Source organism: Lentinula edodes (genome assembly GCF_021015755.1).
Source record: "Lentinula edodes strain Le(Bin) 0899 ss11 chromosome Unknown C8R40scaffold_50, whole genome shotgun sequence".
Lineage (NCBI taxonomy): Eukaryota > Fungi > Basidiomycota > Agaricomycetes > Agaricales > Omphalotaceae > Lentinula > Lentinula edodes.
Window position 1 is genome coordinate 4,345 of NW_025764356.1, and position 17,969 is coordinate 22,313.

General features: G+C 44.7%; 1 protein-coding gene across 1 annotated transcript; it reads left to right on the top strand.

The window, feature by feature from the left end:
* Positions 1-9,386: 9,386 nt before the first annotated feature.
* On the top strand, positions 9,387-10,207 carry C8R40DRAFT_1176176 (uncharacterized protein; the record flags this gene model as incomplete). Its single annotated transcript, XM_046232466.1, has 3 exons — positions 9,387-9,527; positions 9,736-9,847; positions 9,939-10,207. The coding sequence occupies 3 exons, from the start codon at positions 9,387-9,389 to the stop codon at positions 10,205-10,207; spliced, it is 522 nt and encodes a 173-aa protein (XP_046080949.1).
* Between the last annotated feature and the right edge of the window lie 7,762 nt (positions 10,208-17,969).

The window sequence follows — 17,969 nt, forward strand, 5'->3', positions numbered from 1 at the left end:
CTCGCAGATTGGATTATGTATATAAAGCCAATCCCTCACAACCTGGTCCCTCTGTCATTATCTGGGACCAGTTTGCCTCCGCTCCGCCTCATCGCCTTGCTTAGTCATTCCGCTTTCCTGCTCCACTAGTCACTCCGCCTCTGCCGCTTCATGACATGACCCACATTCCTTATGACGTGCAGACTTTTGACAGTCTCCATGTAATAATGATAGAACACCTTGATTTTGGGCGTGGTAGCATGGAGAGCAAGGCTCATTTCAATGAAAGCCAGGGCCCCTGATTCTGAGAACAATCCCATGTTTCTTGCGACATCCAGGGAAAATGAATAGATAGCTTTGGGGGCTTCATTTGGTGTGATGATCTGTTAAGATCATGTATACCGTGTAACCATGCCAGAGGCCACAAGGTGTCTAAGGGCGGAAGGTCGAATGGGACAGTAGTGAAGTTATGAACAACACCGCTGTTACGCCGCTAGTCCCCGGAGATCGAGAGTGGAGAGGGAGAGAGCCAGGAGCAGCGGTATCGCTGGCAATGAGGAGCAAACCAAAGAACTTATAAGTCCTAAGGTCAGGCAATAAGTACTTCAAGGTGATGAGCCTGAAGACTTAGAGGACAAGAGGAGAAGATCTAGGGTGATCTAAGTTGATAATTAAACTGAGGAACTACAGTATCGTACAGGCAGTATTTATATCTATGGATTGGCGCATTGATGTGGAGTGCCAGACTAACTACTAGGAGCTATACTTGTAGTACCTGCAGGGTAGAGAAAAAGACAATAAGGAGAGACTAGAATGAAAGGGTATGTGTAGCGAGAAAAAACAATAAGAATGAGATTATAATAAACAGTGGATTTTGGAATACTGAGCAGTGGAATGGGGCACTAAGGCATGGACTTGACAGTATCCCCCTCTTAGGCTTGAGCCCTCGAAAGCCGTTAAGACCATAAGACCAAAAAGACCGAAATTGATCCCATCAATAATTATTAGTCAAAGAAAAAATTTTCTGTCACCGTAAACCAAACACAATTCAAAGGAAAATTTTAGCTGGTCCGTGTGCTGTTTTTCCCTATAAAAGGGCCAGGGTTTTACCACTATGGGCCTAACTTTCCTCGAGAATTTTCTAAGTCCCACAATGTCTACCAGCCGAACTATTACCACCACCAGCTCGTCCACTGCCGGACCTTCGAGGTCCCAACCTATTCCACCTGCTCCCGCCATTCATGAGGATGAAGACTTGGAGGACGATGACGATGAAGAAGGAATCCTGTGAAGGGCGCAAGAACGGGTTCAAAGAGTGAGGGCAAGGAAGGCTGCTGAAGCAGCGAGAAAGGAGGCCGAGGAGAGAGCTGTAAGGGCGGCAGCAGCCAAGAAGAAGGCCACACAAGAGGTGCGGGAGCGGGCCCTTCGGGCGCAACAACAAGAGGAAGAGGTAGCAGAAAGGAGGAGGCTGTGGGCCGATGCAGCGACTGCCAGAAGTCAGAGGGGGACTTCTCCTAGTGAGATGTCTGCTTCTCCAAGGAGGCCCGTTGTGGAGATTTGGCAGGCAATGAAGAGCAAAGGAAAGGGGAAAGCCAAAGCCCAGGTGAGTATTGAAGCTTCCAGTTCCAACCTTCTTACTGACGTTCCTGTTTGTAGCCGGTTGGCAGAGACCCCAATGACAGTGATGACGGCGACGACAAGGAGGACCAAGCACCTTGCGAATGGTGCAAGACCAAGAAACTCCCTTGCCAGATGCAGGCAGGTAAGAGGAGTTCCATCATGTGTAAGCCCTGCCACAATGCCAAAGTGAGGTGCTCGTACTTGGGGTGTCCCATGACCTCGAAACAATGGGAAGGCAGCTCCGGCAAGCACATCACGGTGATGGAGAGCCAGATGGCGCAGGGGCTCGCCAATTTGTGGGCCTTACGGGAAGCGCATTCCCGTTCCCAGCAATACCTCTGTCAGCTGTTGAGGAGGCAAGAGGATGATCACGCCCAGCTTATAGCCATAGAGACAAGGATGGCAATGATGGGTGTGGGGTGTGGGACCATCAAGGAAGGTGACCGAGCAGCCGAGAGCACTGAAGCGACGGAGAATCATGGAGGGGAGTGATGAAGAAGACAAGGAGAAGGAAGTGGAGAAGGATGGAGAAGGAGAGGAGGAAGAAAGAGTTGATGAGGAAACGGCACTGACGGAGGTGCGATCGGAGAAGGGGAAGGAGAGAGCAGAGTAGATTAGTGTAGAAAATGGACATCAGACCCCGGCTCTTCAGCCTCTTCTTGTAGAGTCTTCTTGCCTTCCTGCTACATTGTTATATACATCTTTTGAGTTTTTTTGTATATAAAGAATGTTATCACATTATGAAAACTGGAAGCAAACGGGCCACACAGCAGCGAACGAGATAATTAGTTTGAAGTATAAGTAGTTGTAAGTGAACAAAACATAAGTAATTGAACCAAATTCATCAGTAATTAAAACAAGAAAATGAACAATAAGAAGGAGAGAGTAAGCAATATAAGGAAGAGGATAAACACTCAATTTGCTACCATTGTGTTTACCCTCTCAATGCAACAAAGTAAACTTCGTCGGAGAACGGAATTTTGGGGAAAAGGAAAAAAAAATGTTTTTTGTAATCAAGGTCCAGGTTTTAAAGGGTATTGAGCATGGAATGCGGGTACCAGTTCATCAGCAGCAACCCAAGAGAATTCATCGTCGGTACCTTCGTAACTGGCCCACCGAATGTAATAACGTAGAGGACAACGTTTATACCTTCTGTCCAGCTTGGAGTCCAGAATTTCGGCAACATTGTACTCCTCTTCACCATCAACTTCAATTGGGGGTGGAGGAGATTGCATTCGATTCAGGAACAGGTTCGACGTAACCGGCTCCAGCTGTGAGACATGGAAAACTGGATGGATTTGGCAAAGATAGTCTGGGAGCTTGAGCTCGTAAGACAAAGTACCAGGTCGACTGATGACCTTGAAAGGACCAAGATATTTTTCAGAGAATTTTCCAGTAGGACGAGTAGATTGAATATGCTTAGCCAGAACAAATACTTTGGAGCCGATCAGGAACTCCGGGTGCGAGATTCTTTTCCTGTCAGCTTGTTCCTTGTAATGAGATTGAGCTAGAAGGATTTCCTCTCAAAGGAAAACGTGGAGTTCATTGAGGTTGACAACGAAGTCTCTGGCTAGATCAGACTTCATGTCGGCCTCGGGCCAAACAGTGATGTTAGGGTGGTATCCTTTGTTAGCAAAGAATGGAGTAATACCAGTGGAAGCATTAGGCGCATTGTTATAGGCAAACTCAGCGATCAGAAGTAAGTGCATACCAGTCATCTTGCTGGTAAGAGCAGTAGATCCTGATGTACTGTTCAAGAGTTTGGTTGACATGCTGATATGACCCATTTTTATTTGAGTCTATAATGCAGTAATTATGCATTTTCAACTGTAAAGTACTATCAGTGATGCTGAGACTGGACAGTACATTGTATTCAGAGAAAACACACAGAACTACACAGTGATTGCATCTGAATGACACTTAAGTGGGTTTTCATAGCATAATACAGTTGTATTTCCAAGTAATAAAGCTCTAATACTAAAACCCACACTTGTGTTTGACTTGGACTGTGACAATATCTGCAGGATCAAAGTGTTCCGAGCTTCATCTTTGTATGACATTGCCATAAAGCTGAATTATCAGATTAAAAGATAATAATATTCCGGACCTCTGGAGTTAATTCCGAGAATATCAGAATTGATTTAGCATATGTCCCTCATCCGGAAAGCCTTCCGGTGTACAGCATGATTTCCATCAAAGGTAGCACATGGTAAAACAGGTCCACATGCTACTCCGAGATGCAGCATGATTTCCATCAAAATCAGCACATGCTACAAGAATTCCACATGCTACAATGATTGATATCAGTTGTTAAGGGTTGTTTTGAGGATATATAAGGAGGGTGCTGGCCTCTAAATGAGAACAAGCACTTTCCCCCCCCCCACTTCTGCAAGGATTTGGTTGGTTGGTTAGTAGCTTCTGGCTATAGTGACAAGTGCACTTTAAACAAAGATGATATAGTGTTGACTTTCACTTTAAACAAGTTAGAGTTTAAGAAAGACAGAAAGAAAGAAAGTTCAAAGTCACAGATTATTATTATGCTTCAGAGTTAATAGCAGTCAGAGTGTTGTGAGTAGTGCACACTCTTTCTGTGGATTGTACTTGTAATGTATAATACAAATCAGAGGTCTTGTTCAGTTCAGATAAAGTCAAAGAAAGATTTAGCATGCCCGAGTTTGATAGAATCTCGAGAAGAAAAACTATTCAACCTATACATTATACCCACATGATGTAGATATTTGTAGAGTTGCAGTGTTATCTTGCTTTTTCAATGATAAACCCCCTTGAACTTAGTGTTTGATGATGGTTTGTGTTGGTGTTGATGTCAGTGTTAAAGCTTGCATTAGCATTTTATGCATAGCCCAGAGTCAGCATATCAACGCTTGGTCTGCCCATTGGCTTCCGGATGATATCCAGAGGTATAGTAAAGTTCCATGGAGAGTGCTTTACCAAGAGCCCGGAAAAACACCAAAACAAATTCGGAACCATGATCAGAAGTAACATGATTAGGAACACCATGCTTGGAGAAGACATGAATAACAAAAAGCTCAGCTAGTTGTTCTGAAGTGATAGTATCAAAAGTTGGAATGAAAATTGCTTGCTTGGAAGATCGATCCACGATGACTAGGATAGCTGTGTAACCATTTGACATTGGCAGTTGCTCAATGAAGTCCATGGAGATCAAATCCCATGGTCGGACCGGAACTGGCAGAATTTTCAACAAGCCGTAAGGCCGATGGCACCGAGGCTTATTGCAACCACAGATGGTGCAGGAAGTAACGTAGTCATGAACAAAGTCTCTGACCTTGGGCCAGGTGTATTGATGATGTACTGCCTCTAGAGTTTGGTTCTGGTCAAAATGGCCTGAGAGTGGATGATCGTGAAAGTAGCAGAGGACTTGAAGGCAAAGATCGCCCTGATTCGGAACATAAATATGGTCATCAAGGCGTAATAACCCATCACTACCTAAGCTCCAACGTTCATTGGAAGGATCTTTTGCAAGTTCCAAGCCAACAATGTAGCTCGGGTCCTTCGGAAGAGCGAGAATGATAGCTTGATGCAGAGCTTTGATATTCATGACAATAGACGCTCGGAGCATTGGGCCTTCTAAGAAGGTAGCTCAAAGAGAAGTAATCAGTTGCTCATTAGTGAAGATAGGTCGGAAGTTGTGAGGGTTGACTTGCACGTAGCCAATATCCCCCTCTTTGGAATAGATGTCCCAGCGTCTAGTTATCGAGTTGGGTTTTTTGCTGAGCTTCCCCAGTCAGAAGCAAATTACCATGTTGAATTGGTGCAGATATTCTCACCAACGGACCTGTCAACGGGTGAGAATCTTAGTAGTAGAGAAATACTCAAGATTTTTATGATCAGTGACGACGTCCACCGGATCACCCAAACCTTCCAGATAATGGCGCCAAGCTTTAAAGGCTTCGAAGATGGCGAGGAGCTCTTTGTCATGAGTGTCATAGTTGAGCTCCGCAGTGTGAAGAGTTCTGGAGAGGAACGCTAAAGGATGAATTTCACCCTCAACAGTCTGAATGGAGAGAATCGCCGCGATGGCGTAGTTGGAAGCATCAGTTTCCACGATGATAGGACGATTGGGTTCCCAGTGAGCGAGAATAGGCGCAGAAGTAAAAGCAATTTTGAGGTTTTCAAAAGCCTCTTGACAGTCATTGTCCCAGATCCAGGAAGTGCCCTTCCGGTTAAGCCAAGTCATTGGCACAACAATATTACTATAATTATAAATAAAACGACAATAGAAGTTTGTGAAACCCATGAAGTTTGTCTTTGGACATGGTCAATCCATCAGGAGAAAGAATATAACCCAAATACTCAATGGTATCCATATTGAACTCGTACTTGTCAGGATTGGTGTAAAGCCAATATTTCCGTAACCGCCGAAGAACTTCCTTGATGTGTTCTCGGTGTTCCTCCGGCATGTTGGAGTAGATCAGAATGTCGTCGAGATAGATGATAACACAAACATCTAGCATGTCAGAGAAGATGTCATTAACAAAACGTTGGAAAGCAGCAGGTGCGTTAGTAAGGCCGAAAGGCATAACCTTCCATTCGTAAGAGCCGTATCGGGTCCGAAAGGTGGTTTTCCATTTGTCACCATCTGCAATTCTGACTAGATGATAAGCATAAGCAAGATCCAATTTGGTGTAGATTTTAGCTCATTTTGGAGCGTCAAAGAAATCCAAGATCAATGGCAGGGGATAGCGGTCCTTCATGGTGATGCAGTTGAGACCGCGGAAGTCCATGCAAAGCCGAAGTTTCCCATCCTTCTTGGGAACAAAGAGTACTGGAGCGCCGTGAGGCAAGGAAGATGGGGTGATGGCACCAGTGGCCAGCTGTTTGTCAATGAAGTCTTTAAGGGCGACTAAGTCCTTTTCAGACAAAGGATAAATTCAACTGAGAGGCGGCAAAGCACCTTCTTCCAAGTCAATCTTCAGATCATAAGGCCGGTGTTCTGGTAATGAATCTGCAGCAATCTCGTCGAAGACGTCTGCAAACTCAGCATACTCTTTTGGAATAGAATGATGTAGTGGAGGGACAGTAGGAGTGGTGGAGGAGCGGTCAGTGGCGCGGGCTGTGACCTCTGAGTGAATAGCACAAAGAAGAATGGGTTCCATACCAGCGTCCTTGCAAGCCCTATTAAAGACTGCAGCACTGACCAGTGCAATGTCGACCTCAGGAGTTTCCAGTTGAGCAGCAAATTGAGAGACCATGGCATAAGAATAGATGGGTTCAAAGGGAAATTTGGACAAAAGGGGCTTGGCCCGTTTTGACCAAGAGCAAGAGCGAAGTGAATCCCCAGGAGGGTTTTCCAGAATTGTTAGTAAAACCAATGGTGAAGGTTCCAGTAACGGAACAGTGACCTTTGCATCAACAATGTTGGTGGCAGAAGGCACAGACGTCTGTGGAGAATCAAAGTGTGAAGTGTTACAGAAAGTAATGTTTCGAGATGCCCAGTCAATCAATGGATTGTAGCGGGATAGGAAACTGTAACCTAATACTGCTTTACAAGATGAATCTAAATGAGTAACATAAAAGGGCAATAGAAGTAATTTGCCAGAAGGGAACCGAATGGCGATGTTTGCCATATCGGTAATAGGTTTGGAAGATAATGAACCATCAAAAAGACGAAGATTAACAGGAGAAATCTTGATAGTCAGAATAGAATTTTGTGAAACATAACGAGTATCAATAAAAGAGTCAGTAGAACCAAAATCAACAAGAGTAGGGAATTTGAGAAGAGCAGAGATAGGTTCGGCCGGCGCGGCCAAATTGGATAATGGAAATTCAGTAGTTAAAGATATTACAAGAGATTGTTCAATAGAAGAAAGAGTGGACGCATTGAGATATAACTCCCCAGGTGAGGTACGAACCTGATCAATGCAGCTCCCATTTCATACTGGGGAACAAGAGCTGCAGATTAGTTTTCCAATTCCTCTTCCACAACAATTGGCATTGCATCTGGGGTCTCTTCAACTTCAGCAGCATGGCCCTTCGACTCTCGGGCCTTTCGGTTGTTGCAGTCAGCAATCTGATGCTTACCACCGCTAACGAGCTTGCCTCGCTTTTATGTGAAAGAGAAAGGAAGGAATCAAATGGGCACTCCAACCAACCAATCTAATACGCAATATGCGAGTTCACTGCTATCAAATTTATTTAATAGCAAGAGGTAGCATTGGCAAAGGTTCCGCAAAGCTTTGAGAGCTAAGTAAGAAGCTTTAATCAATCAATTTGAATCGTTCTAAGGATTCAATATATTCCTTTGATTAAGGTAGGTTCAGCACAATTTGTGCTTTGATTGTATTGATATGGGTATATCAAGAATTGGGGTTTTGAATCAAAGTAAATTAAAACCAAAACACACAGACCCCTACGGAGGGCTAGAACTATGTGCTGGCACAACCACACAGCGTGATTTGCCCTTAAGACCAACAACTGATCCTAAGTTCGAAGAATACCCAACAACTGGATATACTTCTCGCAGTCACAAGGAGCAGAACACAATGTTCCTATACTCACAAGTGCCGGGCCCAAATGGCTGCTAGCGAAGGGGTTTCAGTCTGGCGGGAGTGTGTCTTTCCTTTTTACGGATTAGCACTGCAACGTCGTCCCAAAATCACTTGTATTCCAGATACATCGGATCGCTATTTATACATACAGAATATAGAGTCGCACAGTACAATTAATTTAATACAATAAACGTTCGGAACCGCAAGAAAACTTCTACACTCGGTCAGATACCATTTAATTTGAATCTACATGTCCTTATTTGGTCCATAATGGTTCCAAGATTCAAGTATACCTCCAAACATAGGTAGGTACTTCGATATTCATTTAATTTAATTGTTTTTAGAGAATGACTCAAATGGTGTTCAACTGTCGTTGCTGTTCAACACTTACTTTGATCGTTTGTCACCTCGTCCGGAGGCAAATCAGCTCTCCTTGATTCTAATCCTATCAATCTGATTCATCTGGATTAAACTAATTGCTTCTCTCTTTCAATAGACACCCATTGTGCCTATACTCTATCAAGGGAGTTGCGCATAGTATTCATTCAATTGCATTCTTCAATATTTTCTATGTCAGGACTCTTTGACATTCATTTGATATGTCTTCGGAGCCTCGCAGTACTTCGATCGTTCTTCTAGTCATTTTCCTCAACCATGCAACTTGATTGGTCTATTAGACTAAATCGCAGTCTTTTAGATTAATGCATGATCTCGTTCTAGAAGGAGTATTTGATAATTCCTGAGTTCTAGAAAGTCATTTCGAGTCAATCCTTGGCTCATGGTCACTTGAGTAAGTTCTTCCAAACTCCTGCCAGTGTAAGGTCCAATAAGAATACCCTTGGTATGTCATACGTGAATGGTCACCCTTCAGATGTAGTCCGAGTCTGGTATAATCCTGTTTGACAAACAGGTAGACTGCTATCCGAAGGTAGTATCGGGGATGGGTAAACTAACCAACTTGTGGTAGTATGGGTATATGGTCCCTTCAACTTATTAGACTGATTCAGTATTGACTTTGACTGTCAATCTGGGTCTCAATTACAGTCCTCTTGATACAAATCTATACGTGAAAATGTCACAATTCACAGCATAGACGTCTAGCCAAAATTTAGGTGTGTCATCGGCTTCAACAGAGTCCGAGGAGATATATAATGTTTTTGAGGAGGCGGCACCTTTTTTGGTATGTATTTTACTTCCTCCTTTGTTTCTTCTTTTTCACTTAATACTTCCATCCTTCAGCTTTATCTTCGTGACTTCTGGATGGGTCGAGCAAATTGTCCTTTATTTGCGGAGCATATCATTCTCACTGCAGAGCACTTGTCTCACAGTCTCCCTGCCTTCTTGAGGGATGATTTGGGGCAGCAATGGGGAATTCCCCCTGAACACCGCTCTCCTGCTTCTGTAAGTGTATCTTTCTTTCCCATCCTTTTTATCTTATTAATTTGATTCACTTGAACAATTCCCCACAATTCCCATTCCGTTTTGTTTGCGTTTTCGCGAGGGAAGCACCATGATGCATATGGTCCCCTCTAAGGATCTGGATCCCTTTGCCTCACTTTGAGGCCAAGGTGTTCTTCCTGGGGTTCCGAAAATAGTTTCTTCTCCCAAGGTTTCCGACATCATCCTGCCTCCCTCTAACACTAAAGCACCAGCTGTGCCCCCTAGGGCACTTCAAAGGAATCGGGAGATGGAAAGCCTTAAGGCTGACGCTTCCTCATTTTGTGAGTATTAATTTAATTTCTCAATTTCCTTACCATATATTCATTTTGTCTTCGTTTTTGATTCACTTTTATCTTCTCGTTTTTGATTCAGTTTCATCTCCTCGTTCCACTCGTTCAAGAGACTCGGATAAAGAGCTCTTAAGTGGGTTCCCTTCTGTGGACTCAGCTCCTCGAGCCTCCTCGTCTACCAAGGTTTCCGTGGGCAGCAAAGAGCCTAAATCCCAAACTACCGTCAAGGTAGTTGAAGATTCCAAAGCCTCTAAGCCTACTCCTTCTGCCATGGTTTACAAAAGAGTTCGACTCCCTCCTACTTTGAGGAAAACCATGCCGATGACTGTTAAGATCATGTACACTGTATAACCGTGCCAGAGCCACAAGGTGTCTAAGAGCGGGAGGTCGAGTGGGACAGTAGTGAAGTTATTAACAACATGGCTGTTATGCCGTTAGTCCCCGGAGATTGAGAGTATAGAAGGGAGGAGCTAGTAGCAGCCAAGTCGGAACGGCGGTATCGCCGGTGATGAGGAGCGAAACAAAGAACGTCTAAGTCCTAAGGTTATAGTAGAGAGTACTTCAAGGCGATGAGCCTGAAGACTTAGAAGAGCACAGAGTTAAGGAGGGAATCTAAGTCGATAATTAAACTGAGGAACTACAGTAGCGTACAGGCAGTATTTATATCTACGGAGCGGCGCATCGGTGCGGAGCGCCAGACTAACTACTAGGAGCTATACATGTAGTGCCTGCAGGGTAAAAGTAAAAGATAATAAGGAGGGACTAGAACGAAAGGGTATGTGTAGTGAGAAAGAACAATAAGGAGAAATAAAGTGGATCTTCGGAATACCGAGCGGCGGAATGGGGCGCCGAAGCATGGACTTGACAGTATCCCCCTCTTAGGCTTGAGCCCTCGAAAGCCGTGAGTATCGGAAAATACTATTAGTCACCAGAGAAAAATTTTATATCCCGTTAGCAACGGTATTTATCCCTTTGGTCATCAGGAAAATTTCGTTGGTTCACCGTAAGCCGAGTACAATTCGAAGGAAAATTTTCGCTGGTCCATGCGCCATTTTGCCCTATAAAAGGCCCGGAGTTTTGCCAATAAGACCCAAGTTCTCAAAACTTCTAAGTCCAAAAATGACCACTAGCCGTACTACCACCACCACTCAACCCACTGCCAGCACATCTTCCTGCCCCGCCGATCCCCCGAGACCTGGCACTCCAATCGATGAAGATGAGGACGAAATTCTTTGGGAGGCCCTAGCGAGGGTCGAAAAGGTGAAGGCACAAAAGGCAGCAGAGGAGGCAGCTGCTAGGAAGGCAGCAGAGGACAGGAGAAAGAAGGAGGTCGCTGCTCGGGCTAGCGCGGCGAGAAGAAAGGCGGCACAGGAGGTGCGAGATCGGGCCAGTCAGGCTCAACAGCAGAATGCGGAGGTCGTAGAGCGACGACGGCTACTCGCAGAGGCCGCCACAGCAAGAAGTCAGAGGGGCACTTCGCCCAGTGAGATGTCAGTCTCCCCTCGGAGGCCCGTGGTAGAAATTAGGAGGGAGAAAGGAAAAGGGAGAGAGGAAGTTCCGGCTCAGGTAAGTACTGCGAGCCTTCTTTCTTATAATCGTACTTATCCCCTTTCTTTTCAGCCAGTTGGTGAGGATCCGGACGACGGCGACAACAAAGAGGAGAGGGAACCTTGTGAGAGATGCAAGGCGAAGAAAATCCCTTGCCTGAAGCAGGCTGGCAAGCAGAGCAGCGTCATCTGCAAGCCCTGCCACGACTCTAAAGTACGATGTTCATACTCGGGTCGTCCATACACTGTCAAGAGGGAAGGAGGTGCAAGTCCGAGCAGCAAGCGGCTAGCCGTCCTCGAGAGTCAGATAGCGCAAGTCCTTGCTGACAATTGGGCCCTGCGAGAGGCAAACTCAAAATCCCATCAGTACCTCCGCCAGCTGCTGAGGAGGCAGGAGGATGATCATGCCCGACTCATCTCCATGGACACCAGGATGGCTTTGATGGGTATGGGAGAAGGACCGGCGACGGCGGGACCGTCAAGGAGGACTGCCGAACAGTGGCGACCGCTGAAGCGGCGGAGGATTGTAGAGGAGAGTGAAGAAGAAGAGGAAGAAGAGAAAGAAGTGGAGAAGGATGGAGAGGGAGAAGAGGAGGAGACGGCGCCAACCGAGGCGCAATCGGAGAAAGGAAAGGAGAGAGCAGTAGAGTAGAATATCAGACATTGGCCATACCGCCCCTTCTTGTCATCTTCTTGTATCCTCCTGCCCTTCTTTAATATTTTTTCCTTTTTTGTATATACATAATGTTATAGCATCTTGACGCTGAAAAACGAGCGGGCTGCGGAGCGGCATAAGAATAATTAGTTTGAAGTATAAGTAGTTTAAGTGTGAATAAAACATAAGTGAAACAGTAAATTGAAGAATAGGAAAAGCAATTAAGAGAGAGGGATAAACACTCAATTTGCTATCATTGTGTTTACCCTCTCAACGCAGCAAAGTGAACTTCGGCGGAGAACGGAATTTCGGTGGAAGAAATAAAATGTTTTCTGTGATCAAGGTCCAGGTTTCAAAGGGTATCGAGCATGGAATGCGGGTACCAGTTCGTCAGCATGTAGTTCATCAGCAGCAACCCAAGAGAATTTATCGTCAGTACCTTCATAACCGGCCCGCCGAATGTAATAATGTAGAGGACAATGTTTATACCTTCTGTCCAGCTTGGAGTCCAGAATTTTGGCAACGTTGTACTCCTCTTCACCATCAACTTCAATTGTAGGTGGAGGAGATTGAGTACGATTCGGGAAAGGGTTTGGCGTGACGGGCTCCAACTGTGAGACATGGAAGACCGGGTGAATCCGGCGAAGATAGTCCGGGAGCTTGAGCTCGTAAGACAAAGTACCAGGTCGACTGATGACCTTGAAAGGACCAAGATATTTTTTAGAGAATTTTTCAGTAGGACAAGTAGATCAAATGTGCTTAGCAAGAACAAATACTTTGGAGCCGATCGGGAACTCCGGATGCGAGATTCTTTTCCTGTCAGCTTGTTCCTTGTAACGAGATTGAGCTAGAAGGATTTCCTCTCGAAGGAATGTGTGGAGTTCATCGAGGTTAACGACGAAGTCTCTGGCTAGATCAGACTTCATGTCGACCTCGGGCCGAAAGGTGATATTGGAATGGTATCCTTTGTTAGCAAAGAATGGAGTAATACCAGTGGAAGCATTGGGAGCGTTGTTATAGGCGAATTCGGCGATCGGAAGTAAGTGCAACCAGTCATCTTGTTGGTATGAGCAATAGATCCTAATGTACTGCTCGAGAGTTTGATTGACATGCTCGGTTTGCCCATCGGCTTCCGGATGATATCCAGAGGTATAGTGAAGTTCCATAGAGAGCGCTTTACCGAGAGCCCGGAAGAATGCCGAAACAAATTCGGAACCACAATCGGAAGTGACATGATTAGGAACACCATGCTTAGAGAAGACATGAATAACAAAGAGCTCAGCTAGTTGTTCAGAAGTAATAGTATCGAAAGTTGGAATAAAGATTGCTTGCTTGGAGGATCAATCCACAATGACTAGTGTAGCTGTATAACCATTCGACATTGGCAATTGCTCAATGAAGTCCATGGAGATGGAATCCCATGGTCGGACCGGAACCGGCAGAGGTTTCAACAAGCCGTACGGCCGATGACGCTGAGGCTTATTGCGACCGCAAGTAGTGCAGGAGGAGACATAGTCACGAACGAAGTCTCTGACCTTGGGCCAGGTATATTGACGACGTACTGCCTCTAGAGTTCGGTTCTGGCCAAAATGGCCTGAGAGTGGATGATCGTGAAAGTAGCGGAGAACTTGAAGGCAAAGATCGCCGTGATTCGGAACATAAATATGGTCATCAAGGCGTAGTAACCCATCACTACCTAAGCTCCAACATTCATTGGAAGCATCTTTAGCAAGTTCCAAGCCAACAATGTAGCTCGGGTCCTTCAGAAGAGCGAGAATGATAGCTTGATGCAGAGCTTCGATATTCATGACAATAGACACTCGGAGCATTGGGCCTTCTAAGAAGGTAGCTCGAAGAGAAGTAGTGAGTTGCTCATTAGTGAAGATAGGTCTGAAGTTGTGAGGGTTGACTTGCGCGTTGATATGCTGACTCTAGGCTATGCATAAAATGCTAATGCAAGCTTTAACACTCACACCAACACCAACACAAACCATCATCAAACACTAAGTTCAAGGGGGTTTATCATTGAAAAAGCAAGATCACACTGCAACTCTACAAATATCTACATCATGTGGGTATAATGTTGAGGTTGAATAGTTTTTCTTCTCGAGATTCTATCAAACTCGGGCATGCTAAATCTTTCTTTGACTTTATCTGAACTGAACAAAACCTCTGATTTGTATTATACACTACAAGTACAATCCACAGAAAGAGTGTGCACTACTCACAGCACTCTGACTGCTATTAACTCTGAAGCATAATGGTAATCTGTGACCTTGAACTTTCTTTCTTTCTGTCTTTCTTAAACTCTAACTTGTTTAAAGTGAAAGTCAACACTATATCATCTTTGTTTACAGCTGGTTGCAGTACCAAAGGCGCGCCAAGATATTTGCCGAAATTTGCCGGATTTTATGAATCTGTCGAGGTCTATCTTCCAACATAGATATCTTGCTCAAAAATCAATATTTTATTGAGATTTTAATTTCATTGGCCTGCGATTGCAAAATTCTAAGTCCTGATTGAAACGTCCATGTGGTTAGCTTACTTCAATAAAAAGTTATAGGAAGAAGTGTTATTATGCCTATGTCACAACTATTTAAAGTATTCATACCTCTCAAAATGTTAGTACAGTGCCCTTGCATCTGCTATTGAGGCTACATTGAAGACTTGAAGTCAAAGAATTTGAAAGTATGGAAGTTTGCTGTGATCCATGTGAAATTTTATCACTCCCTTGCGCACACACCATTCATCTGTTTTTCACTCATCCAAAATTTCATGAGACCCATTACAAGTCAGCGCAATACCTCAGAGGATGAATATGAAGCATTAAATAGGCTTGAAGCTACTATGATGAGGAATGAGGGATCACAACAAGAGGTACGTGGCATTCAATGTTTGCTGGTATTACACCTTGTAACATGCTTTTTGCAGCCTCAAAACAAATTCTCTATGCTAATTGATGAGTTTGAGAATCATTATCACCGTCTGGATCAATGAGATAGTCTAAGATTGTTGAATGCTGGCAGTAACCCACTTCCTCAAATTTTCAATCCATTGCAACCCGTCTTCGAGCCCCATTTTCTCAAATTCCTTCTGGTGTGCCCTCAGGTACATACCTGAAATATCATATGTCCATTTTGGTTGCTGTGTCTGCTAAATTCATTGAGAGTTTCATGTTCGGGTGTCGAAAGACTCAAACTGTCCTAACTTTTGAACCACATGCACTACCACCATGGATGTTTCACTCAGGACTTAGTATTCTGCAATTGCAACCTGATGCAAGAAGAATCTAAGCGTAATAATGATTTTTGAGCTAGATATGCATGTTGGAAGATAGAGCTTCATAAGTTTATAAAATCCGGTGAATTTCGGCAAATATCTGCGCGCGCCTTCGGTACTGCAAATAGCTGTAAAGTGCACTTGTCACTATAGCCAGAAGCTACTAACCAACCAACCAAATCCTTGCAGAAGTGGGGGGAGAAAGTGCTTGTTCTCATTTAGAGGCCAGCACCCTCCTTATATATCCTCAAAACAACCCTTAACAACTGATATTAATCATTGTAGCATGTGGAATTCTTGTAGCATGTGCTGATTTTGATGGAAATCATGCTGCATCTCGGAGTAGCATGTGGACCTGTTTTACCATGTGCTACCTTTGATGGAAATCATGCTGTACACCGGAAGGCTTTCCGGATGAGGGACATATGCTAAATCAATTCTGATATTCTCGGAATTAACTCCAGAGGTCCGGAGTATTATTATCTTTTAATCTGATAATTCAGCTTTATGGCAATGTCATACAAAGATGAAGCTCGGAACACTATTATGCTATGAAGACCCACTTAAGTGTCATTCAGATGCAATCACTGTGTAGTTCTGTGTGTTTTCTCTGAATACAATGTACTGTCCAATCTCAGTATCACTGATAGTACTTTACAGTTGAAAATGCATGATTATAGACTCAGACAAAAATGGGTCACATCAGCGTAGCCGATATCCCCCTCTTTGGGATAGACGTCCCAGCGTCTAGTTATCGAATCGGGTTTTTTGCCAAGCTTTCCCAGTCGGAAGCGAATTACCATATTGAATTGGTGGAGATACTCTGACCAACGGACCTGTTGACGGGTGAGAATCTTGGTAGCAGAAAAATACTCAAGATTTTTGTGATCGGTGACGACGTCCACTGGATCGCTGGAACCTTCCAGATAGTGACGCCAAGCTTTGACAGCTTTGAAGATGGCGAGGAGCTCTTTGTCGTGAGTGTTGTAGTTGAGCTCTGCAGCGTGAAGAGTTCTAGAAAGGAAGGCTAGAGGATGAATTTCACCATCAACAGTCTGAATGGAGAGAATCGCCGCAATGGCATAGTCAGAAGCGTTGGTCTCCACGATAATGGGACGATTGGGTTCCCAGTGAGCGAAAATAGGTGCAGAAGTGAAAGCAATTTTGAGGTTTTTGAAAGCCTCTTGACAGTTGTTGTCCCAGATCCAGGGGGCGCCCTTCCGGGTAAGCCGAGTCATCGGCACAACGATATCACTATAATTATAAATAAAACGACAATAGAAGTTTGCAAAACCCAAAAAGGACTGAATGTCCTTAACCTTCCTAGGAACAGGCCATTCCAGAATGGTCTTTACTTTCTCTTTGGACATGGTCAATCCGTCAGGAGAAAGGATGTAACCCAAGTACTCAACGGTATCCATATTAAACTCGCATTTGTTAGGATTGGTGTAAAGCTGATGTTTCCGTAACCGCCGAAGAACTTCCTTGACGTGTTCTTGGTGTTCCTCCGGCATGTCGGAGTAAATCAGAATGTTGTCGAGATAGACAATGACACAAACATCTAGCATGTCTGAGAAAATGTCATTAACAAAATGTTGAAAAGCAGCAGGTGCGTTCGTAAGGCCGAACAGCATAGCCTTCCATTCGTAAGAGCCGTAGCGCGTTGTAAGACCTGGGTCAGAATAGGTCTTAAGGTAGGGTTTGGTATATGAAGGTTTATGTTGTAGCGTGCTAGGAGCAGGCTGGAGCTCGAAGGGAGCTACGGGAACCGCAACCAAGGACAGGAATGACCTAGTAGTGGCTGGGGCGAAGAGATGGTGACCCTTGAGGGGGTTCCTAGGAGGTCCAGGGAGGTCTCTAAGGCGTAGGGAGGTTAGGTAGAAGTATGGAACCTTGTAATATTGCGTAGTAGGAGTTGTACTCGCTAGAACGTCAATATAGGGTTCGAATAGGTCGTAGATGGAAATGGGTCTCGAGGTGGTAAGCTCCCGAGAAGGTATACGCCCAGGAAGGTAGGTTCCCGGGGACTGGGCTTGAGGATGGACGTCCTCGAGTGTTGGAGGTGGTAACGGAGAAGCGATACGTGGTTTGACGTGAGGGGTAGCTTCGACATTACTTAGATCAAGGTCCCGAAGCTTACAAAGTAGCTAGGGAGCTCTGGGAGGTCTGGGGAAGGGTAGCTCACCAAAGCGTTTAGGCGTTGGGGAGCTTGGAGACTCACTTGGATGGCCTAGACTTGAAGTAAAAGTGTATATTTGATCGTATAGACGATCAGAGAGACAGTAGACGAGAGTAAAGAGAAACAGAGGTAGAGAAACAGAGAGTAAAGAGAAATCCGTATGGTTAGCAGGTACAAAGGGACAGGGACTGGACCTATGCAAAAGGGTGTGTGTTCAAAATATACCAAGCTGGGGCTTGGGGATGTTGCGGAACTACTTAAATAGGTACAGGAAGTGAACAAGGGAACATCAGGGGATCTAGTGAACATGAGGCAGTAATCGAGATTGATACTTAATGGAGTTGCTGTAGGGGGTCCTGTATGCGCGCCGGGGAATGTACGCGTGTCGGGGAAGTCATTATCTGGGACCAGGTATGTGCTTACTTATTATTACCTATGACTACGATACTCAAT